General features: G+C 42.7%; 1 protein-coding gene across 1 annotated transcript in view; it reads left to right on the forward strand.

Moving 5' to 3' along the window:
- The first annotated feature begins 17690 nt into the window (after nt 1-17690).
- ext1b (exostosin glycosyltransferase 1b) overlaps nt 17691-22959 on the forward strand; it is a 130334-nt gene continuing 125065 nt past the window's right edge. The window contains exon 1 of the mRNA XM_040020342.1: nt 17691-19640. Within this exon, the coding sequence (XP_039876276.1) occupies nt 18697-19640 (944 nt within the window). The 5' untranslated portion in view covers nt 17691-18696. The remainder of the gene's footprint in view (nt 19641-22959) is intronic.

A 22959-nucleotide genomic window follows, 5' to 3' on the forward strand; every position in this document is an offset into this window, starting at 1 on the left:
CTTGATCTGCGTGTCTTTATTTTTCTGGACCCCGATGAACCAAGCTAACTCTTAGATGTCGGTTGCCAGTGGGGTGTCCTTGAGCTTCTCGAGCGTAGTTTTTGTTCTTTGCCAATACTATTGGCTCAAAATCCCTTATGGAATCGGTGTCCAAGCCAGCTGGAGATAAGGGGCTCTGTAGCGCTTGAGCTTTCATAATGAGGGATTAATTACTATTTTGCATAGTTTCTCCTTATTTTTCCATAATCAGTTAGTAGTTTTTCACCAAAAGAAAACAGAATAAAGAGACATAAGCATAAAAACATGTAACATGATGTTTTTGGCATTATTTCATTTAAACATACTTAAATAAACACCAGTTTTCAGGTTTTCACTATTGCACGGCTCACTCTGACTTATCATTTGGAATCCTGAGCTATGAAACAATGCTTTGGATTTCAGACAAAGGTAGACAGTAAAAGCAGACTACAGAGAGACCTAAGGGACTTCAGATTCATTCTGTTACCCACAGAATAAAGAGCAGAATGACACGGTTTGATCCATGAATCCATTTTCTTGTGCTTGTCCAATTTAGGGTCATGGTGTGGCAGAGCCTTTCCCAGCTGTCACAGGGTGAAAGGCAATGTACAAACAGGACAGGACACCAGTCTGTCACAGGGTAACACAGATAAAGACATTCATGATCACATTCACACCTACAGCCAACACCTAGCAGGCATGTGTTTGGGAGGAAGGTGGAAGAAAAGATCCAAACTCCACACAGAGGGCCAGCTAGCCAGTAGATTTGAACCTATAGGAGCTTCTTGCTATGAGACAGGACTGCTTACCACAGCACCACTGTGATGCCTACCATGCTGAGGCAGCTGGGGCTTAGATGGTTGAGTGGGTCATCTGCCAATCTGAAGGTTGGCGAATTGATCCCCGACTCTTGAACAGAGGGAGAAGTATCCTGGGGCAAGATACTGAACCCTCCACTGGAGTGTGAGTGTGTGCAAATGTTAGAAAGTGGTTAGGAGTATATAAAAGCCTGCATGAATGTGTGTCTAATTGGGTGAATGAGCAATGTAGATAAAAGCACTTTGAGTGTGTAAATGAGTATCTAAAGCTGAATTTTTTTTCTTTCACTTATCCAATTCAGGGTCACGGGGAGTCTGGAGCCTTTCCCAGGTGTCACATGATGAAAGGCAGGGTACACCCGTATGTCGCAGGGCTGCCACATAGAGACAGACAACCTTTTAAACCTACAGCCAGTTTAGAATCACCAGTTAACCTAATCACATGCAGGTTTTTGGACTGTGGGAGAATACCCAGAGAAAGCCCACACAGACACAGGGAGAACATGCAAACTCCACACATAAGGAAGTATAAAGCCGACAGATCTTTCATGCTAAATTACAACTGCTCAGTTGGGATTTGGCCTTGATTTGGTGGAGGGTTTTTATATTTTTAGTTCATCTTTAAAACAGGTAATCTCCCATGTCCTGTTACAAGTTGAGGCCTAATCTTCATCGATTTGAAGAGTGCCGGTTTTTGTTGTTTAATGCTGTTTTCATGACAATCTACAGATCTAAGTGGACAAACCCATAATTTATCATTTCAGCTGCTGCCGCTGTCAGTATGTGAGAGTTTAATGATATCTCTCTCTGACACGTCCATGAAGCGCAGAAATCCTCTGAATAGAAGTCGGTCTATAGAGCACTCACGCATGAGACTGGGTTTTTGTTTTGCCTGTTTGGCAAACACACCACAATTATGTTATTTCGTATGGCTTCATTGTGCGCATTTCCCTGTGATGTAGACTATTGTTTAGCACACTGCATTAAATTCACTAAATTGGATGACTCCCTGTTCTTGTGTGAGTGGGTATGTGTGAGTATTTGTATGTTTGGGGCTTCTCTGCTTTGTGTAGCTGTAATTTCAGTATAATGGGTTGTATTGATGCTGAGCCTATTTAGTCTTAAGTGCTCGTCTGTACATTAAGTTTTAGTGTCATTGTGTGTTGTATATACAACAAAGTGGATTTAAAATAGACTTTTGTTATTTATAAGGAATGCTTGTAGTAATTTTTGATATTTATACTGTATACCCAACAGAAAATAGGGTAATATTTTTAAAGAATACATCTTTCATACACTTTTATACACACAGACTGTATTGTCAGAGCTTCTGTTTGAAACCTGAGCATTTCTTTACAGCTTCCAGACAGGTTTCATTAAAAACATGTGCTTTTTCATATGTGAAAAAAACGATGGTAATGTCTTACAGTGAGCTATGCGATTATAAATTCTCTAATCGGCAGGCGTGTATGAATTGCTGTTCTTTGAGGATTATGTAGGATTACTTGCTTAAAATTTGAGTCCGTGGAGATTATAGACGTTACTGATATCAGATCTGAGGACCTTGCAGAATGAAAAGTGGGCACTGAGGTAACTGTCTTTGTTCAGGAAAATAATTGCCAAGCAGAGGTTTAAACATCATTCTTGGCCAAAGACACCATCTCACCTCCTTTTAGTGCTGCTGCATTGTCCTGTGCGGTACTGCACATTTTGATTTGATCTGATACCAAGTAAATATGGGGCTAGTATTGCCAATACCAACGCCAATACTGATACTTTCAACTTTCAACTTATAAAGGCAGCTAAATCACTTAGATTTTTACTCTCCAAAATTGCTAGTTAACAGAACAAAACGTGCCTTTCAGATTTTTGTGTATTTCGAAAAATCAGTTTTTATGCAGACCTGGAAGGTCTTTAAAGCAGTTTGGGTCAACTTCTGTTGTTTAAACGTGTGACAGATTATAAATAAAACCAACTTAAAAACCAAAAGGTTGAGGCATTTTTCACAGTGCGTGTATATTTTCATTTCCAAAAAAGTGTATTTGACACAGTTCAGTGGTCTACATGCTAAACTTAGAGGGCAGAAACGAAATATCGATTTTATCACACTGGTATCGATCCAATTCCAATACCCACATTGACAGTGATGCTATCTATATTTACATATAACAGCCCACCTCTACTGCTGCTACACGACACCTGCAGACAACGAAAAGCAGAGATCATTCCTGTTCTTCTTTGGAGTCCACTTAAAGGGCACATGCGTAGATGGTGCAGTGTAGTGTAGTGTCTCCATGGGTGAGTTTGTAGTTTAATATATCTTGTGGATACAGCAAACAGCCCAAATAAAAGTGTAAATGATTACCGATATGCACTGACATCTGATCACTCAAATCAGCTCCCGAGGCGCTTTGGGATGCATTTTGCTTCATACTTGTAAGTGTTGATGTACTGTAACAAGAAAATATGTCATCGATGCAAGGGTGTGGCTGAGAAGTCAAATTTCCTTAGGAAGGTTCCTAACTGAGCAAAATGCCCCACAAGTTTGTACGGTAGCCATAAAAGGGGCTGGTTGAATTGTCTAAATGCCAAGGAAAGCCACATCAGAGCTTCTTTATTAGCTCCTTTACCACAGGATACACTGGCTTATCCTTGATTTAAGGAGAGGAGACAATGCCATCCCACAAATCATAGCAACATAACATTAATAACACACCTGAAAAGTGATGAAAATCTTATGAATCTTAATTATAAGTTTGTTGCTGATGTGCTTTGAATTTTCAGCCTGTTGCACCAACAGCTGAACTTCAAACGTTAAGCTTTGCTCAAGGTGTTAAATATAGTAAACATGATTTAAAGTTCATTGTGGTTCAGTTTGCATAACTCAGTATGTCCATTGTTGTACTGGCAGCCTTTAGGATAAACATTAATCCATTCAGGATCTTCTAGTCCTGAATGAGAAGTTTACTTCAGTCATGAAGGCATCAACAAACCAGAGGAAAAGGAGTACCACTGGGTCATTTCACCAGCAGGAAAAAAGAAAACAATATGTATTTAATTTATAGGGTATATAAAATATTTCACCAGAGGAACGCATGGGGTGAAGTAACATGCATATTTTATATTTCATCTTCTGGACAATGTAGTGTTTAGTGTGGCAGACGTTGTGAAGATTCTAGTGCAAGACTAGTCCGATTCTTTGCACAGCACTAAGTCCTTAGAAATTCTCCTCGATTTTCCTTCACCTCAAGATGTTTTCCAAGTTAAGTGATTAGGAAAATGAGGTAAGAAATGTGTTTTTCATCTTTGCCCTGTCAGCTGGATTAACCAGTTCATGTATAGTATGTATTTTCTTCAAAAACTGAATCACTGTCTGCAAAAAAATCTAGGTGTAGCTTCCTATTCAATAATCATGACATCAATGACTCCCTTTAGCTGGATGCTCATGTTATCGCAGCTCTACCATCTTACAAACATCTGGAAGAAGACTGTGGTTTGAGAGCACAAAAATACCTCACTAAACCTTATTGCTTTGTGACCTTTTTTCCACTTTGCTGCCCCAGACTTCAGATTCAACGTTAAACTGGCCTTTTCAAAGACAGCTCTGTCGCAATTCCCAGCTTTTATAAATTTTACTGTGCCCAGATTGCACCACAGAGATCTTGATTATATTCTGATGGCGCTGTGAGTGAGTTTAGCATATGTTTGTTTGTAAGTGCCAGTGAGCTTGTCCTTGCAGCTGCAGCTTCTCTGTGCCAAAGAAAAGTGCCAAAATAATGCCACACTAAAAAACTGGGACTTAAACTTGCTGCATTGTAATTCTGAGACAGACTACTTTGTCTCGCTGGAACTGCTTTATTTGCACTTTGCACGTTGATGTGCAACTCACATTACAGATATTTTTAAATCGGTAACACACTGTTCATTTACATTCAGTTGGGTGTAACGCAAAAAATGTGAATTACACTTTCTTTCTACTCTCTACTGCCTGTCAGTTTTTGCTGACCTTGCAATGTAGCTGTTCAAGCCAAAAAACAAAACTGCAGCGACATTCAGAAAATGCATCATCCATCAAGGTTAATTCCCTGTTTATCAAATTATAATGTGTATGCTCCATCTTTCCATCAAGTTTCATGAAATTTGGCTTTGTTATTTATGCATAATCTTTCTGGCAAACAAACAGCCATCAAAATAAAAAGAACCTGTCACATAACACAAGTTTTTTCTGAAGTTACTGTTCTAAGGGTGATAGATGAGGTCAGGCAGGAGTGTCCACGCAGTATGATGTTTGCAGATGATCTGTAGTAAGAGTAGGGAGCGGGTGAAACATGAAACGGAGCCTGGAGAGGTGGTAATGTATGCCCTGGAGAGAAGATGAATGAAAGTCAGTAGAAGCGAGACAAATAATGTGTGTAATTGAGAGGGAGGCAGGTGTAGCAGTGAAGACGCAAGGTGTAGAGGTAGTGGAGGTGGACGAGTTTAAATACACGGGGTCAACTATCCAAAGCAACAGGCAGCGCGTAAGAGAGGTGTAGAAGAGAGTGCAGGAGTGGGTGGAGATGAGTGTCAGGGGTGATTTGTGACAGAAGCAGCGAGATTGAAAGGGAAGGTTTACAAAATGATAGTGAGACCTTCTGTGATGTAAGGTTTGCAGATGGTGGGAATGACAAAATACAGGAGGCAGAGCTGGAGATGCTAAGATTTTTGTTGGGAGTGACTTAAATGGACAAGATTAGAAATGAGTACATCGGGTTGAGTTAGAGAGGCAAATAATTGAGTATGGAGCTCCCAGGTAGGAGGAAGAGAGTAAGACTGCAGAGGAAATTCATGGATGTAGTGAAAGAGGACATCCAGAGGGTTGGCATGAGCGAAGAGGATGCAAAGGACAGGGTCAGATGAAGGCAGATCATCTGCTGTGGCGACTCTTAAAGATACCATCTGAAAGAAAATGAGGAAGAAGAATGCCATCGCATCAGTCGGGTCTTTCTTGTTTTAGTTCTCTCACCAAGTATGTTATATTAAGCAACCGATTACATAATTCATCCTCGGCCTCTAGAAAGAAATGTTCTATGATCTGTCGAGCCTCTGAGCAGGATGAAAGCACTGGCTTGTGATCTGGCTTGGAAAGAAATTATAGTTTTGGAGAAAAATAAAGAATAAAGAAACAGTGATTTGAATTAAATTACTGCTTCATCAAGTTTAAAGGAGCTTAGTCATCGGGAATTTGTCTCTTGAGTGTAAACATATCCTGTTTTAGGGAAAACTGCAGTGACTAATGCTTTTCTCATGAAAGCACTGACATTTCAGTTGCAGTTTATGATGTGTTTTGACCTGCTCCTTTACCCTAATGTATGCTTCCATCCTTCCAAGTGCTTTGCAATTAGTTGGAGTGTCATCTTTCAGTTTCAGTAACCCAATCAGTCAACATTATGAAAGTAATGCAATAAAGAGTAACATATGTGTCAGCTGTAATCACAGTGGTCATGGGAACTTTATCAGAAAGCAGCAATTTCCAAACGCTGTAAATGCGTGACGAGTGGCGTGTGGGTGTTTGACATCACAGTGAATGGAAAACACTGTTCTTATCGTTGTGTTGTGTTGGCCCCGGGCAGCGTAGCATGTGGCATTAATGCGGATGTGTCACTGCATTCACTCGGAGCTTAGTGAGTAATGAGGAACTCCCTAACTGTTAAATGGATTTCATCAAACTTGATTTACAACTTTCCACTTCTTCATTTTCCCACACTCTATCCTTCTTTTCTATCCTTCTACCACACCTTAGTCACTTTCCTTCTCGCCCCTCTCCTTCTCCTGCCATCTAAACAAATTAAGGAGCAAATGAAGAGGGAGGAGTGAGATGGGTGATGAGGCATGCCAGAATGTCAACAGATGACAAGCAGTGCAGACGGGGGGGTGGGGGGGGAAAGGGAGAAAAAGATAGAGAGAATGTGTTGAGAAAAAAAAATAGAAAACGATTCCCTGAAAACCCAGACTTGAAAAGAAATGATTAATGAGGCCAGATGTTGGGCTTCTTTTAGCATGAATCATTGCATTCCCCATGACAAAGCAAAAATTATCCCACATTTCCCCAAATGTAGCAAATTACTCCTCACACTGCAGACAACAGAGACAAATCCACTACTTTTCTGGCTTGAGCAACTTTTTCCACGACGGGTGAGACAGTAAATCGACTAAATGTTTCAGGCTTTTTTCCTCCACCCTGACATCATTTCATTCCGATCCATAACTCTGTGAACAATACAAAAACAAGGTCTTTTAAATAGATACACTCGGGCAGAACCACTTCAGAATGCTTTTTCCCGGCCGAGCTAATTATGGCATCTGTGCAATCAAACGCCTATGAATATGCAGTGTCTTGTGAAAACACAGCAGACCCTCCAGTGGTGCTTTTGTAGGCACCGATTTTAATGAATCAAATAAACTGGGCATATCTTACTTATCCCTGACTGAACAATTTGATGTAAATTTATAGTGTGGAATGAAACGGTGCATCAACAGAAAATGGTTAATAATCTGTTGATTTATATATACGTGTGCGCATAAATCACTAGTAAAAACAGGGGTTTTCTTCATCTTTTTAAAGCTAGTGACCTACTTAGGTGTTAAGGATGCATGTACACACTGAATAAATATGCCTATCACTAAAGCTGTCTGATTAATACTCTGTTTCTTGTTTGTGTAACCCGTACATAATTGGAAACATAAAACCCATCAAAGCAACCATCTCCTTGGAACAGAAGCACAGGCTGTCTTAGATTTTATATTTCTGTTCTTCCACTTGCTTGTCCATAAGTTGCTTCAGGCTGACAAACATGGCAACATAATGCTCATTATGAGTAGCTGGATGGTTTACCAACTCTCAACAGTCACCATCATGGCTCTGAATTGTAAAGGAGAGTCAAAAAGAAAAAAAGAAGGGAAAAACTAAACAAGTATAGCTTGTTTGGAAGGTTTGCCAGGAGGAAGCTTCTTCGCTCTAAAACTAACACGGCAGCATGGCTTAGGTTTAACAGACTTGCATATTATCGAACAACAAGACTTCCCAACAACTTCTGAGCAGATGAGACCAAAGTATAGATGTTTGCTAGCATATCACAGCATTTTACCACAAACACCTCATACCAGCTGTCAAGCACAGTGGCGTAGGGGTGATGATTTGGGCACCTTGAAGTCACTGAGTAGACCGTGCACTAGGGTTGGGTGACTGGACAAATATATTGATTGATTGATTGACTTTTGGATGTGGTTAACAATATTACCAGCGGTGCTAAAGACGCGTTCTGATGGGGTGCTTGTGGCTGGTATACACAGATCTTTCCGTGCCATGTGTGACATCAATGGGAAACATTTTTCATGCATTTTCCACCAAGCCAGCGGATCTTCTTCTCCGTCTACGACCGCCTCGCTGAGGTAACAGTCCACTTCTATCTGCGCCTTCTCCTCCAGTGTGCAATCAGTCAGTGCATGATTACATTGCCATCAAAAAATCTGCACGAATATATCGCCTATCGTCGTTATTAAACTGACGATTGTTGGTTGAAAAATTTTTACATATCGCCCAACCTTACCATCTTTGTACCAAAGTATTCTAGTCAAATGTGAGGCCACCTGTCTGATACCTAAAACTTGGCTGAAAGTGGGTCATAAAACAGTATGAATATCCCAAGCAATGCAGCAAGTTTACAACAGAATAGCTGAAAAAGAAAAAAATGAGGGTATTACAATGGCCAAGACATCAACCTAAACAATTTCTTCAAGTTATCGCTGCTGTATCTCAATATTCCTGTTCCTATAGATGACTGTTCCCCAGTAGATACTTAGCAGGCACCTTTTGCTCAGTGTGTTTCTCAAATTACCCCTGTGCTTTTAAGTTGATGTTCGTGTATAAGGATTGTTTTATATTATATTATATTATATTTAATCAATATTAACAAAATGAAATGAACACAAAAGAAAGTTAAGAAAATACATCCAAGGAAGGTTAAGCTATTAACCTGACACTCTAAAGTCTACCTGAGCCACCTACTGATTCAATAGCACGGTAGGTTTGAAATGTAGACATCAGTAGGTAAAGAGTTAACAGTCCAGTTATGTAGGTTCACCGAGCAACTAATGGGACAAAATGTCCATGTAAGTAAAGGTAAATGACTTATGAGTGTTGGATTGGAGACTTGTTCACAGCCATTTAGTAATCAAATTCATTTTCAGTCAGTTAAAAATGATTTAAACAACAGAAACATGTATTTGGCCTCTTTATTGTAATAATATGATTCATAGTTAGTTTCGTAAGAGACGCTCTGACTGGGCATCTATTGTATGTGGAAACAACATCGACGTCTGTCCTCTGTGGAAGAGCTTTTGCCTGTTTCAACATAGTTTGCCAGGTGCAGATAAACTGACAGCATGTATTACAATACCTGCTCTGTGTGACTCAGTGTGGGAAACTCTGTGCTAATATATTTCAGTTTTAGTGAGTTTTGATTCACCTAAGTTAGCCGTCCCCCCCCCCCCCCCCCCCCCACACACACACACACACACACACTTTCATGCTTTGCACTACGCTAAGGTACCCATGACACTGGTATCAATCTTCTCATCTCACCCTCTGAAAGAAGTGGAAGTGTTTCTCCGTAATGTCGGACTGTTTTTATAGGGAATAGATTGTCATCGCATTGCTGAGGAAAGAAGGAATTAGATGTGTTTCTTCATGAGTCTCTGGTTCCTCTTTTCAGTCAGGCGAGTTAAGCAGTTACATCAGCTCCACGTTACTCAGGGGATGTGTTTCACTCGTAATCCATTAGTAAAATGTGTCAGCAATAAAACATCAGCTAAAAAACTGTTGTTAACTTCCCATGTCAGAAAATCCTGAGTGGAACTCCACCGGCCCGATGCATTCTTGAGCAGTAATAAAACATAAGGGAACCTAATGCACACATAGCCAGAAGGCAGCCAGGCTATCTTAGGCTTCTGTGCAACTTAATGTTAAGCCCTCACCAACAGAGGAGGCCATCCATAATTAACCCTACACTGTCAAGTCAAAGCAGCAGTCATAACATGCCCTCACATGTCACTCTAACCTTTTTCACTGCATTGTTTTCTCTGCCGTCAACCCATCACCCACATCTGTCGTTCCCTGCATGAGGACTGCAGCAAGAGGGGGTTGAGGGAAAAGACTTTGATCTACCATGTTTCCTTCACAGCGTTGATCTCAAAGGCTTTAGACAGCGAATGATACACAAAGCAGAGGGAGAAAAACATGCTTCTCATTTGAGATTGTTGAGGTTCGTGTGTGATTTATTTCCTGTTAGCGAGGGGCGATTGAGCTATTTGGCTGTAGGTTAATCACTGCTATCAACATCTGCTGTTCTCTGCAAGAAGCTAAATACCACATATTGTTTCATTTTTCCTTCCTGTTCGACATTCTTTTCCCACCAGTCTAAATCTTAATAAATCTTTGTATGATTAAAGATTTCATTAATTCCGGAGATGGGAGAATGGGCAATTAAAACGTGTGACTCAAAGCAGAGAAAAGGGGCGAGGTACAGGGAGCACAATTGACTGAGTCAAGGGGTCAGAGAGGCTAAGTCAGAGAGAAAGAAAGAACAAGGAAACGAGCAAGAGACGGTGATTAAAAAGTGAAAGACGGAGATAGATTTGCCTGTCTTTCACTAGAAACTGAAATAGAGGCCAATCAAATGTGTCGGGGAGACCAAAGTGAGAGATCTGTGGGAGCAAGTGAATCAGAGATGGATGTCATGTGGACACGGAGAGAGACAAAGAATAAGATTAATAAGATTTATTTGCCTTAAAGGGAAACGTGCATATACAAAGTAACCCCCCCCCCCCCCCCCCTCCCTGTACTTGGTAACTTACTTCATCTCCAACTTAATCTCTATTAGTTGTTTGGTGACAGAGTCTGTATTTTTGATGGCCAGTGATGGCAGAGGCTGTTTCCTGCCACAATGGTGGATTGCTTTCTTCTTGTCAGTGAGATGGAAAGAAGTTCAGTTCAATTCAGTTTTATTTCTATAGCGCCAAATCAGTTGCCTCAAGATTTTTTATATTTTAAGTTATAAACCTCACAAAAAATATAGAGAAAACCCCAACAATAAAATAACCCCCCAATGAGCAAACACTTGGTGACAGTAGGAAGGAAAAACTGCCTTTTAACAGGAAGGAATCAGACTCTGCTGTGACTGGTTGGAGATAGGAGAGGAAAATAGGGCAAGAGACACACTCAAGACAGACAGAGATTTAAAATAATGTGGGTAAAGTAGAGTGTTGTATGAACACATAGTGAGTGAAAAAAGGTGAGTGAAGACAAAATGCTCCCAGCAGCCTTGGCCTTTTGCAGCATAACTAAGGAAAAATTCAAACAATAAGCTTTATTAACAGTGAAAGTTTTAATCTTAAAACTAGAGAGGGTGTCTGCCTCCCAAATCCAAACTGGGACCTGGTTCCATAGAAGACAGGGCTAAAAGCTGAAGGCTCTGCCTCCCATTTTACTTTTAAAACCCTAGGAACGACAGGTAAACCAGTGGTCTGAGATCAAAGTGCTCTATTGGGGTGCTACAGTACTATGAGCTCTGTAAGATAAGCTGGAACCTGATTATTTAAGATCTGGTGAGGAGAAGGATTTTAAATTTGATTCTGGATTTAACAGGCAGCCGATGAAAAGAAGCCAATATGGGAGAGCTATGCTCTCTAGTTTTAGTCCCTATCAGTACTCTTGTTGTAGCATTTTGGATCAACTGGCAGTTGATCCAAAGCAGTGTTTCTTGTAATTCAGCAACTCATCTTTCTTTTTCATGAACACAAACTGAATGTTTAAGAAGTTGGATACAAGCAGTATAGCACTTAATCAAAGGGGGGGGAAAAGAATAAAAGGGAAGTCTTTCAATATTTTTAGGCAAGGTACATGTCTTTGATTCCTGAAAAACCAAGTATATCTTTATTAATATCTAATGGACTCTGAATTGTGCAAATGCTTGCACAATTGAAGCGTGACAGTTGTTTACTTTTCATCCAGTATCATCAGCAAGTCGCATTTTCAATTTGCCCTATATTCTGGTTTATGATTAGATACCTGTTGAACTCATATTTGCATTAGAATCTGCTCCTTTGCAGTCAGTAACAATTAACAAAATCACGGTGAACGTAGTAAACATTATACCTCACGACGCCGCTCTCTCCTGGTTGTAGATGCTTTGTCGCTTGCGCAAAAACCACCAAAAACCTTTTCCGTCTGCAGATGAAGCAAAGATAAAGGTTGGCAGAGTTAAAAAGCAGGTTAAAGTTCAAAGGGGTAAGAAGAGCAAACTCTCCTCTGATCTCTGACAAGGAGGGAGGTTAAAACATTAGCATTCACTCTGCGCAGCCATATTTTAGCCCCGCATCTCCTCAAAGGCAGGGAGGAATTCATGCAGTCTGCACAGGGGAGATACATGGGGTACGTCCAGCATATATATTTGTAAATACAGTATGTGGGTGTGCATACTAAACTGAGAGCGGTCCTTGTGTATATACCTTGCTGTGTATATGAAGACAAATGATGGAACGACAGAACACACCGTGTACAGTACGGTCTGATTTCCACGCTCACAAGCTCTATCCGTGGGATTACTTGAGTCCATTTATCATTCCATATGAGTGTGGCTTGCATGGGTAATTGTAAATTAAGTGGATTACTGTGCAGTGTAGTGCCTGGGGGAATTAGAGAATCTCTGAATGGATGCAAAATCCTTTCGTACTGGAGCCTGCAGGTCCCAGAGCAGCATCAGCACTTTCTGAAGCAATGATATCAGCATGAGCTCCTTTGAATGATACTGATTTAATATCAGCACGGTAGATTTAATGATACTGACACTCATTATGTTTCAGCTCCCTGAAGTGGGGCCAATGTTTCAAGTGATTGGCACATTCAGCAGTAAGTGTGCTTAAGAATAGGTGTTTCACGGGACGAGGGTTAGACCCTTCCATATGCAGGAATACTTTCCTGCTGCTCAGCCAAGGCGGAGGGTTTGTATTTAATAGCAAAGTTGGAAAGTAAGTGAGGGAAAAGTATATGTAAAGTTGTTCTTTCAGGGCTTTGCGTAAGATGAAGCTACAAGATTCATTCTTCTCCTCCTGGCTTCAGTGGCCTTATACCATCCAAATCCCTCAAATCAAAATCCACCTCGAATGAATTGCCGTGGAATACAAATGAGGAAGCAGTGGCAGGGATTTCTCTTTTAATGAGGACAAAAACCTATCACCACATCTAACCTGAAACGCTTCATTTGCCGCTGCCTGCCAGCCTGCGCTTCCCAGAAGAATTCTGGGGTTAAAACTGTAGAGTTTGAGCGCGGTTCGCTCAGGGCCCTGGCAACAAACGATGGCCTCCCTCCCACACCCCCGAACATTTAAACCCAGCTCAGTTTGCCCAAAGCAATCTCGGCTCGGGAGTCGAAAGGTCGCTTTAAATAAATAAAGAATAAGGAGATTACTAGGCATCCCACACACGGAATGAGCAGCACTTTGAAAGGATAGCCAAGGCTACACCATTTAGCATTCAGTAGCCTCGAGCAGTCCGTGAGGCTAGCAGTCAGAACAGAAAGTCCAGATTGACTCCCACTCACTTGCCACAGCTTCATCAGTTCTTTAAGCTAAACTTCTGACCTGTTTGTCATTGTGCCGTTTGTTGTTTGTCAGCCATGAGAATATGTGGAATTAATTTATTGCCTCAGGTTGAGCAACGCAGACACTGTTTTGACCAGCATTTCATTATATGTTTGCATCTCCGTGACTCTCAACTTTTACCCACCCAAACTTTGCAACAATATAGCACTTGGGAATTGTAAAGCAGGTGACAAGACAAATGCTTCAATAAGAGCTCTCTGAAAGCTTTTGTGTTATTTTCTGAATCTTCTAAATAAAAGCGGCAGTGTTGGGCTGGAAGAGCACACTCCCAGTGAGACCATGTAGCCAAGATTACACAGTACATCAGTGGAACTCTATTCCCAGGTATTAGGTGGGACTTCACAGGCTTTAAAAGCAAACTCAATAAGATTTGTGACTCATCGTATACATGCACACACAGACAGCCGGCAAAATATAGTCTCCAGTGCATACGCATGCCAGGTGCATGGACCCAAACACACCTGAAATCCAGTCTTTTTGGGGCATAAGAGCCTGCGCGCACCGTCATACACACACATACATGCCCTTTGTCAAGCCGAGCTTGTTACATCATCCTGAGGGGAGTTTATCAGCGACCAATCAGCAGCAGCCCAAAGGCTGTTTTGTCTTCCTTTTGCCTGAAACTCTCTGAACTCACAGATTACCTTTCAGCCATGGGTATTTGTTTACCGCAGCCTGAATTTGCAAGTCTTTATCGCGGCTACTTGCCATCACTGAGGGGAAGTGTTTTATACACAGTTTATCTGCGCAAGGAGAGTCAGTCCACCGGTAATCCAGGTCTTTGTTTAACTACCTTCTTAGCGTGTTTGCTCAGTCACGGCTTAAAATAAGAGAAATTATTGCTTCTTTTTTTTCATTAGACAACACTGTGTAGCATCTTATCATTTTATTCAAATGCCAAATGAGTACCCAGGTCAAGATATTAAATGTAGAGATTTCACAAGCAAAAATTCATCCATTTATTAAATCTACAAATTGAGTATCATATTAGCTGTGCAGTAATGCTGCATATGAGACTGGAAGTATTTGCTTGCTGTTAACAGGTAATTTGTTACATTCCATGTTAAAAATGTGTAATATTTTTCTATAGACATGGTTTACAATCCCATATATTCTTCTCAAATGTTTGGCCATTTACACACTGGGAAGCATTTTCTAGTGATGGTGAACTTATGTAGCATTACTTTAATAATCTTTATTCCATACGTATGCATCCCAAATAGTCCTAATAGCCTTTGAATGCCTCTCTCTTTTCCTGGTAGTAAAAACTAGTCACTTCTACTTCTTAAATTCCCTGCACATGACCACACTGACATCAGGGTTGTGTTTAAGGGGGGGAAAAGAAAATCAGCACATGTTTTTCTTTATTTCAGATCCTTTTTTTTTCTCTTTTTGGCTGATTAAAAAGGAATGTTTTACGTGACAGTGTTGCACAATCCACCTTATAGGGCTTCACAGGCGACTAAAGGCTTTCTCACCTTCACAAATCTCCACCCTAATACAGTCCTGTGAAGGAAAGCGAGACAAAAGCGGCACTGTAGCAGGGAATTTTTTCTGTGGTGGGAATATTAGAAGCATACACAAGGAAGGATGAGCGAGCGGAGCAAGGCAAAGCTCACTGGAACGACTCCCAGCCCTCATCACAATCATGCCGAGACCACACAGCCACAAAATGTTCCAAAACAGTTGGAATACATGGGATGAACTGGGGAGGGTATGTAGTGCCTTTGATGGTGAGCGGTTAACACAGCTGCCTCTGCTCAAGCAACTGCGTCTCTCTGTCTCACCTGATTTACGGAAATGTGAAATGATGTGCACACACTGCATTCAAAAGATACAAGCTTTCTTTTGAGAGAGCACGTCTCAAATTACACTAAATTCTCTGGTTAACACAATCCTAGTTTCCAGTGTCATTTAGCAACCAGTGTCATTTAGTCTCATTAGAGTTCCAAGCAATTAAGAGAGAAAAGTCCCCCCAGGCATAAACAAAGGCATGAGCGGCATTGCAAGTATGGCAACTGTAAGACGCTCTAAGGGTGCAGGAACTGCTGCAAGAAGACACTATTGGAGTTAAACCTGGGGTGCAGAACAACCACATTTTGCATAAAGGAAAATGTGAAGCATTTTTGGACTGCTGGACATCAGACTAAGCGGGACAACTTTGAAGACAAGAGCAGCCCTCTGGAACAGCACCCAGGCCTCTTCATCACCAACATATTCTGACGATGAGCACTGGCCAACCTCAGGATCCTGGCCTGTCTCCCAGCCAGCCCTGCTAATTACTCCCCCTCTTCTGAGCTAATTGGCCGATAAAAAATGAGGATGGCCTCTTCACCCAGCCCAAATGTTGTGCCACCAAACGGCAGTAGGGAGGATTATGCGGGCTTATGAGGCATGGTGACACTCAGTGAGAACCACTCCTCTGCTATTAATTTCCCTGTCAAGCAGGTCGCCTCTGCTGTGTCACTTTGGTTTGTAAGCGGATGCGAGAAAACTTTGGCCCGGGGTTGACTTCCGACAACTTCTTCTCATTTAGCGCCCTGGTACAAATGAACAATGAGATCACTCATTTGAGCAGATGTTGAGTCCTGGGTGATATCGGTGTTACAACTTGTTACAGGCAAATTACAAAGGGCTTATCTTACTTGAGTGGATTTTCCTTCTCTTTGCACAGTCAGGACTGCGGGTAGGTGATTTGGGATTTCCATGAAAACCCGTCTAACAATAGACCATGCATCAAGTTAATAGAGCTAATGTTTAAGAAAATAAATGCCTTGGACCGGCTGTCCTGGTGGTCTGGCTGTTGAGACACAACACAATGTGACTGCAGCAGATTTTTTGTTTACAGCCATAAATCTCCATATAATTAGGAGGCTATTTGCTGAGCAATTATGATATTAATTTATTCAAACACAGCTATATTTGTGGACTTTGCAGGTAATATTATTAAGTCTGTGAGAAATACAAATACTGAATAACAAGCCGTGCTCAAAGCCAGCAGCCTGTTAACAGCACTGGCAAAGGTCAGTGTTGGAGGCTGATGAGAACCAGGCGAATATTTGCCTGCAGAGTTGCATTCATGTTCTTGGGGTCTTAGCCCCTAATAATAACCCTACACTTTGGAATCCTGTCCAGCATGTGCAGCCAAACTACTATCAAACAGGATGGAGCAGCTGTGCACTGAGTCACGTCTATCTGTGACTGACTAAATGTGGCCACTTCTCAAGGAGCATTTCTCAGAGGTGGATGCACTGACGTAAATATCGATAGCATTGAAGCAATCGGTGGACCGATATTAGTGCAATAGGATCAGTAAGCTCAGTATGTAGCCCACTAAACTTTGATAAATTAATAATAATAATAATTATTATTATTATTACTACTACTACTGGAAATGTAAAAACTATGCATCGAACACTACAAAAAATGTCTGAATCTTTTTGTGCTTACTGTCACGTCTATTTTATTTATATTTTAACAACATAATTTGACCCCCAAAAAGTATCGGTATTAGTATCGGCAATACTGACACTATATTTAATTGGCATCGGATTAATAAAAAATGTGCAGTATCGCACACTGATCAAGCAAAAACCTGGCGGACTTCTCATTAACTTCTTTTGTCAGCTATTAATAATCACCGTTGACAAATGACACACAGACAGTCACAAAAACATCCGTCTCTAAAACGGGAATAATGTCAGAAGAAAGAAGAAGTGAAACTGTATGTAATTTAGCAGGAACTGATTTCAATAATATTTGATTACTGTTGCTTTGTTTAGTTACTATCTGTCGTTTTCCCTTCAGTCTTTCCCTGTCTACAGCATCAAAGTTGGGCACATTCAGGTTAAAGGATAAACAGGCCACAGAGAATACTGTGGGAGAAATGCAGAAAAGACAACTGAATATAACACGCGCGGGTAAAACAGAAAACGTTTGATCCAGCCGCAAACAGCACGAGTATCTCCGCGAGATTTTGACGAGCCGCTCCTCCCGAACGCTATCAGCTTCTGTTAAACTGAGAGTGTTTTGCTCTCTGGCAAAGCTCCAGTTTCCATATAGGCTTACAATTAGATAATTTGCACATGCGGAAGACTCCGGTTATGAATGGGTGCATTCCGCTAGTCCCGCCTCTTCCGTTCCCACAGTCTGACCAATCGGCGGCGTCTTTGAGCCGATGGGGCGTCGCGTCGGCTGCCGTCGTGTCGGGATTGGAATGTTAGCGACCAACAATCGGAACAACTGAGCACTCGGTAATTGGACACTAGGATCAAGGAATCCCGTCTTTTTGAACATTTTCTCAGCTATTTAGTCAGTCTGAGGTCACCGTTTGTTACCCGCGTGTCTTCCGGATAACTTCGCCTGCCGTGCGGCTCTTCGCCGACGAGCTTTTTATTGAATAAGAGCGCGTATGTGGGGAGGTTGTAATAAATAAGAGAAATGCAGGGATTCGTCAGGTTACAGTTGTGCCGCTGAGCTTCCTCCTGCGCTACGACGAGTCCCCGGTTTTTTTTTTCTCCGCTTCTCCTCACACGGGACCATGGAGCAATAAAAAGGGGAAAAGGAGGGGGTGTGTGGGAGAATCGGACGAATTCACCCAGAGGCATTTGGATACACGCGTGGTGGCCGTACCGACGTGTTTTTACACTGCCCGGTCAGCGTGTTGCCGAGTTTAACATCCAATCCGGGCTGTACCTTTACGTCTGGGAGAGCCTCGGGGACCCCAGCCGCTGTTTATCCGGGAGGACGGAGTTCCCAGGCGGCTGTCTGACAGTTTTCCATTTCAATAGCCCCCCACCCTCCGTGCAGCCAGGCTGAATGAGGGTGAGAAGAAGTGCAGGAGAGAAGAGTGGCTGCATATGATTGTGTCCGAGAGGGTCCGGAGAGCGCTGATCTTTGTAGGTGCACCAGAGCCCGGCTGCTAGGCGTTGTGCGATATGGTGAAACTCTACAGAAGAGGGAGAAAGGGACAAGACTTCTAAAATCGCCCACATGCACTGGATCAATTGCTGGATTTGGGAACCGAATACGCAGAAGGGGGGTTGGGGATCCTTGGAGGCTGCCGGAGGATGGAGCGGTGTAGTCGGGGTTAGTGAGAGCCTAACTTCGGGCCACTTTACATTTCTTATTCCTGAACAACTCGCCCTTGTTTTCAGGACACATGCAGGCCAAAAAACGTTACCTGATCCTGCTCTCCGCCGGTGCGTGTCTAGTGCTTCTCTTCTACCTCGGAGGGGTTCAACTTCCAGCGGCGAGCAGGAGCCGGCATGACCGCAGCAGAAACGGGCACCGGCCCGAGCAGCCCTGGCCTCATTTCTCGGACCCTTTACATCTTTTCCTGCCCTGGGATCAGACCGACACCGAGGACTACAACCTGCACATATCTCCGAGGCAGAAGAGGGACATCAACACAAGTGTTTACAAAGGCAAAAGGTGTCGCATGGATTCCTGCTTTGACTTTTCTCTGTGTCGAAAGAACGGATTCAAAGTTTATGTTTACCCCCAGCAGAAGGGGGAGAAGATCTCAGAGAGTTACCAGAATATTTTATCGACCATCGAGGGGTCCAGGTTTTACACCTCGGACCCTGGACAAGCATGTTTGTTCGTTCTAAGTTTGGACACTCTGGACCGGGACCAGCTGTCCCCTCAATACGTCCACAACCTGAAGACCAAGGTCCAGAACCTGCCCCTGTGGAACGACGGCAGGAACCACCTTATATTTAACTTGTACTCGGGGACGTGGCCGGACTATACGGAAGATTTGGGCTTCGACATCGGTCAAGCCATGCTGGCCAAAGCCAGCATCAGCACCGAGAACTTCAGGCCCAACTTTGACGTGTCCATCCCCCTCTTCTCCAAGGAGCACCCGCGTACGGGTGGAGAGCGGGGGTACCTCAAGTACAACTCCATCCCGCCTTTCAGAAAATACATGCTGGTGTTCAAGGGGAAGCGCTACCTGACCGGCATCGGCTCGGACACAAGGAATGCCTTATATCACGTTCACAACGCCGAGGACGTGGTGCTGCTCACCACCTGCAAGCACGGCAAAGACTGGCAGAAGCACAAAGACGCACGGTGCGACAAGGACAACGCAGAGTATGACAAGTAAGTTGGAGCAAGTAGAGGGGAAAGTGATTATCTGTTGGTTATTCTTTTTAATCTGTGCTTACATTTTTTTTTAAAATGTTATTATTTATTTATTTGCGCTGTCATCACTCCAAACTGCGCAGCAGGAGCGCATCATCCACAGTTCTCACGCTGTGGCACAGTGTGTGTGTGTGTGTGTGTGTGTGTGTGTGTGTGTGTGTGTGTGTGAATACTTCAAATGAACTCATTAAGTGTCCTTCAGAACTGAAAATAGACACTGATCAGCAACATCCACAAGTTTGCTTTCCATTGAATTCATTACCTTTTTAAAACCCGAACCTCTTTGAACCCACCCACCCCTCTAAAACTGCAGGTCATAGTTTATATCTGACTGCTTTACCCCTCCACCCCAGCTCCTTTCTCCCTCTCCTACCTGAGGTAAAAGATCTCCAGCCAGGCTGTTAGCGCTCTGGACACCCCTCCCCTCCTTCCTTTCCTCCCTCCCCTCACTTCTTCCCTTCCTATGAAGGAATCCCACCACCACCACCTCCCTACTGAAGCCTTTTAAAAGGACATGCATGGGCATGTTTGATTTGCACCCTGTACTTAGTGCAAATTAAGTGAAAGTTGGACCATGGGAGTTTTGGGCTCTGAAATTAGAGGTAAAAGTGACCCAGTCATGACAAAAATACAGCTTCCTACAGTTGAAGGTGCATGCAGTGTAGTTTACATTGGCCTGACATGTTTGGTTGAACGCGAGTGTGAATAAATCAGTCAAAATGGGTTAATTACACTTTCATGTCTGGGAGTTAGTGGCGTGGTTTCCATTTAGCCCCCGGGGACAGTTGATTACCTCTAATTCTGGAGGTATCAGGTTTTGTCGAAGTGGTAATTAATGATTCCCCCTTGGGATCAGCAGCTGTACTCGAGTGTTTGGTATGTTTTAATATAGGGGGCAATGTTTTCTCAGGTTCACATATTTGGATTAAGCGGTGAACTCGACTGCTCAGGTTCACTTGTGTGTGTGAGTGGAATCTGCTTGATTTGCATTTATCAACCTGTGGATCCTAGCGTTTGCAAAGAATCCAGAGTAAACTCCAGGCGTGTGGTAACAGCACTTGTCAGCATTGCTTCCAGTGTGTGTGTGTGTGTGTGTGTGTGTGTGTGTGTGTGTGTGTGTGTGTACCTGGTGTCAGGGTTAAGGGAAAGGACAGATGGGCAGCATATGGAAAGTTAACACAGACGTATTCGCTTTCTGTTAATCAGAAAGATGGAGAAAAAGGAGCTGCTGGGAAAGATGGCACTTGCTTGGTTGAGAGACAAAGTGACTTTCCTTGAACTTGAAGTGAACTCAGGAACCAGTGTGTATGCACTCAGGAACCTCTTACCAGACGTTTTGCTAATGCGAAAAAAAAGCTCTAACAAAACTTCACAAGCATGCACTTGTCCATCCATTCATCATCCCCTTTTCCTTCTCCTTCCAACATTCCCCTCTCCTCCATCTCCCTGGATGCCTTGGGCTCGGTGTCACCTGGAGAGATACAGTATGCCATCCATTATCTGACATTCCAGTCGGCTCTGGACAGCCTACCTCTGCTCCTCTCGTGGCTCTGTTTGCTAAAGGATCAGGCCTCATTCTCGCAAAGGCGGCTTTGCCTCTGGAAGATCTCAGCACCGTAATCGGATGATTGATCCAGCTTGATGGCAGTGGTTCAGGGAAACCTGAGTCTTCACTGCCCATTCTTTCTGCCATAGCGTGTTTCACAGTTGAGTTGATTTTGATCAATACTGCTACATCTCAGTCATTTCATTTCCAGCTGCAATGCTGTATTTGATTTTTGTTCCCACTAAAACTCAATAAATCCAATCACATTTTTACACAGCACATTTACAGTGCAGCTAGATTTGGGCTGTCAACCCGTACATCTCTCTGTGGCTTTAGTCTTCTTTGTTTTTGTTTTGTTTTTTTCCCCAGGTTATCGAAGTTCTCAGGTTTCTAGTTTTCTCTGGTATTTGGCACAAACGAGGCAACGCATAAATTTTGCTCTTGTTGTGATTTAGCAACCTGTTTAAATTTAATCAAACTGATGCCTCCCTCTTAATCAAATTTAAAGCCCTTTGGGTGCCAAAAACCCTGACGTAGCTCTCCAAGGTAAATGGATCTATATGCAGCTGGCCCTCTGGTGTTTGCCAGTGCTTCATTTCCAGAGGCTGAGGGCGGACAGGCGATGCCATGCGGGGACGCTGCAGTGCAGGAACTTAGGAATGCACACACGTGTCACAGCAGCTGTTAGCAGCTGAAGCAAGACCGCTGCCAAAGCAGAGTGTCTGCACAGCGCATGTACCTGGATGTACCTGTGAGCAGTACCTGGATGCTTTTAATGTACAGTGTAATTCAAAGTTTGATCCCAAAGAATAAATCATATGATGGAACACAGACTTTAAATAGATGGAGGCAATCAGTGCAATCAAAGCCAGGATAGTGTTGGTTCTAAGTTAACCAATCACTCGCTTCTCTTTTCCGTGTGACAGGAAGTTGTAAACAACCAAGTCCTATAAAGTCGGACAAGTGCAGTTCGGCAGTATTTAAAAAATGAAAGTGAATGATCGTACATGTGATGCGTCAGAATAAACTGGCACATGACCAGTCATAGCTTCACTTTGCAAACTAATCTGACGTGTTTGTGTTTTAGCAACATTTGAAATCCATTAATCGCACTGAAGAATGCGATTCTTAGTTTTAAATGGCTCTTAAATGCACACGGTATTTTGTGCGGACAGTGGTTGATCCTGCACCTGAAGGAAATCGGTCACCGTTCCACATACCTACATGCATACATACACGGTGCCACGGTTGGTGTTGCATCCAAATTCATGTTCTTCTTTTTTCCCGACCTTTGACCTTGCAGCCTTCTAGAGGAATGCTGCTCTACAAAGGTATGCAGCAGGAGGGCAGAGTGGAAGCCGGTATATAAGTACCAAAACCGATTCCCACCCACCCACACTCATCACACGCAGACACAAACGCACCACGCTCCACACATTTATTCAATTGATTTTCTTAGCCGCAATAGCTTTCAATTGGAGTCACTCTGGTCCACTTCCATGGCCAGGCGCTGATGAAAGGAGCCATTCACTGCTACATTATCCACTGAGTTTCAGGGCTGCTGACAATAATCCAGGGAGAGGACAGTGAAAGGCTATTACGGCTCCGCAGTTGAAAAAAGTTGATGTTGGGAGGAATTCTGCAGCAGTGCTTTGCTTTGTAGAGGAATACGTCAAACTGGGGATTATTATTATAATTTTTTTTGTTCTTCGTGACTTGAGGAGTTCAAAA

Source organism: Simochromis diagramma, unplaced genomic scaffold (assembly GCF_900408965.1).
Source record: "Simochromis diagramma unplaced genomic scaffold, fSimDia1.1 OVJJ01000753.1, whole genome shotgun sequence".
NCBI classification, from domain to species: Eukaryota; Metazoa; Chordata; class Actinopteri; order Cichliformes; family Cichlidae; genus Simochromis; species Simochromis diagramma.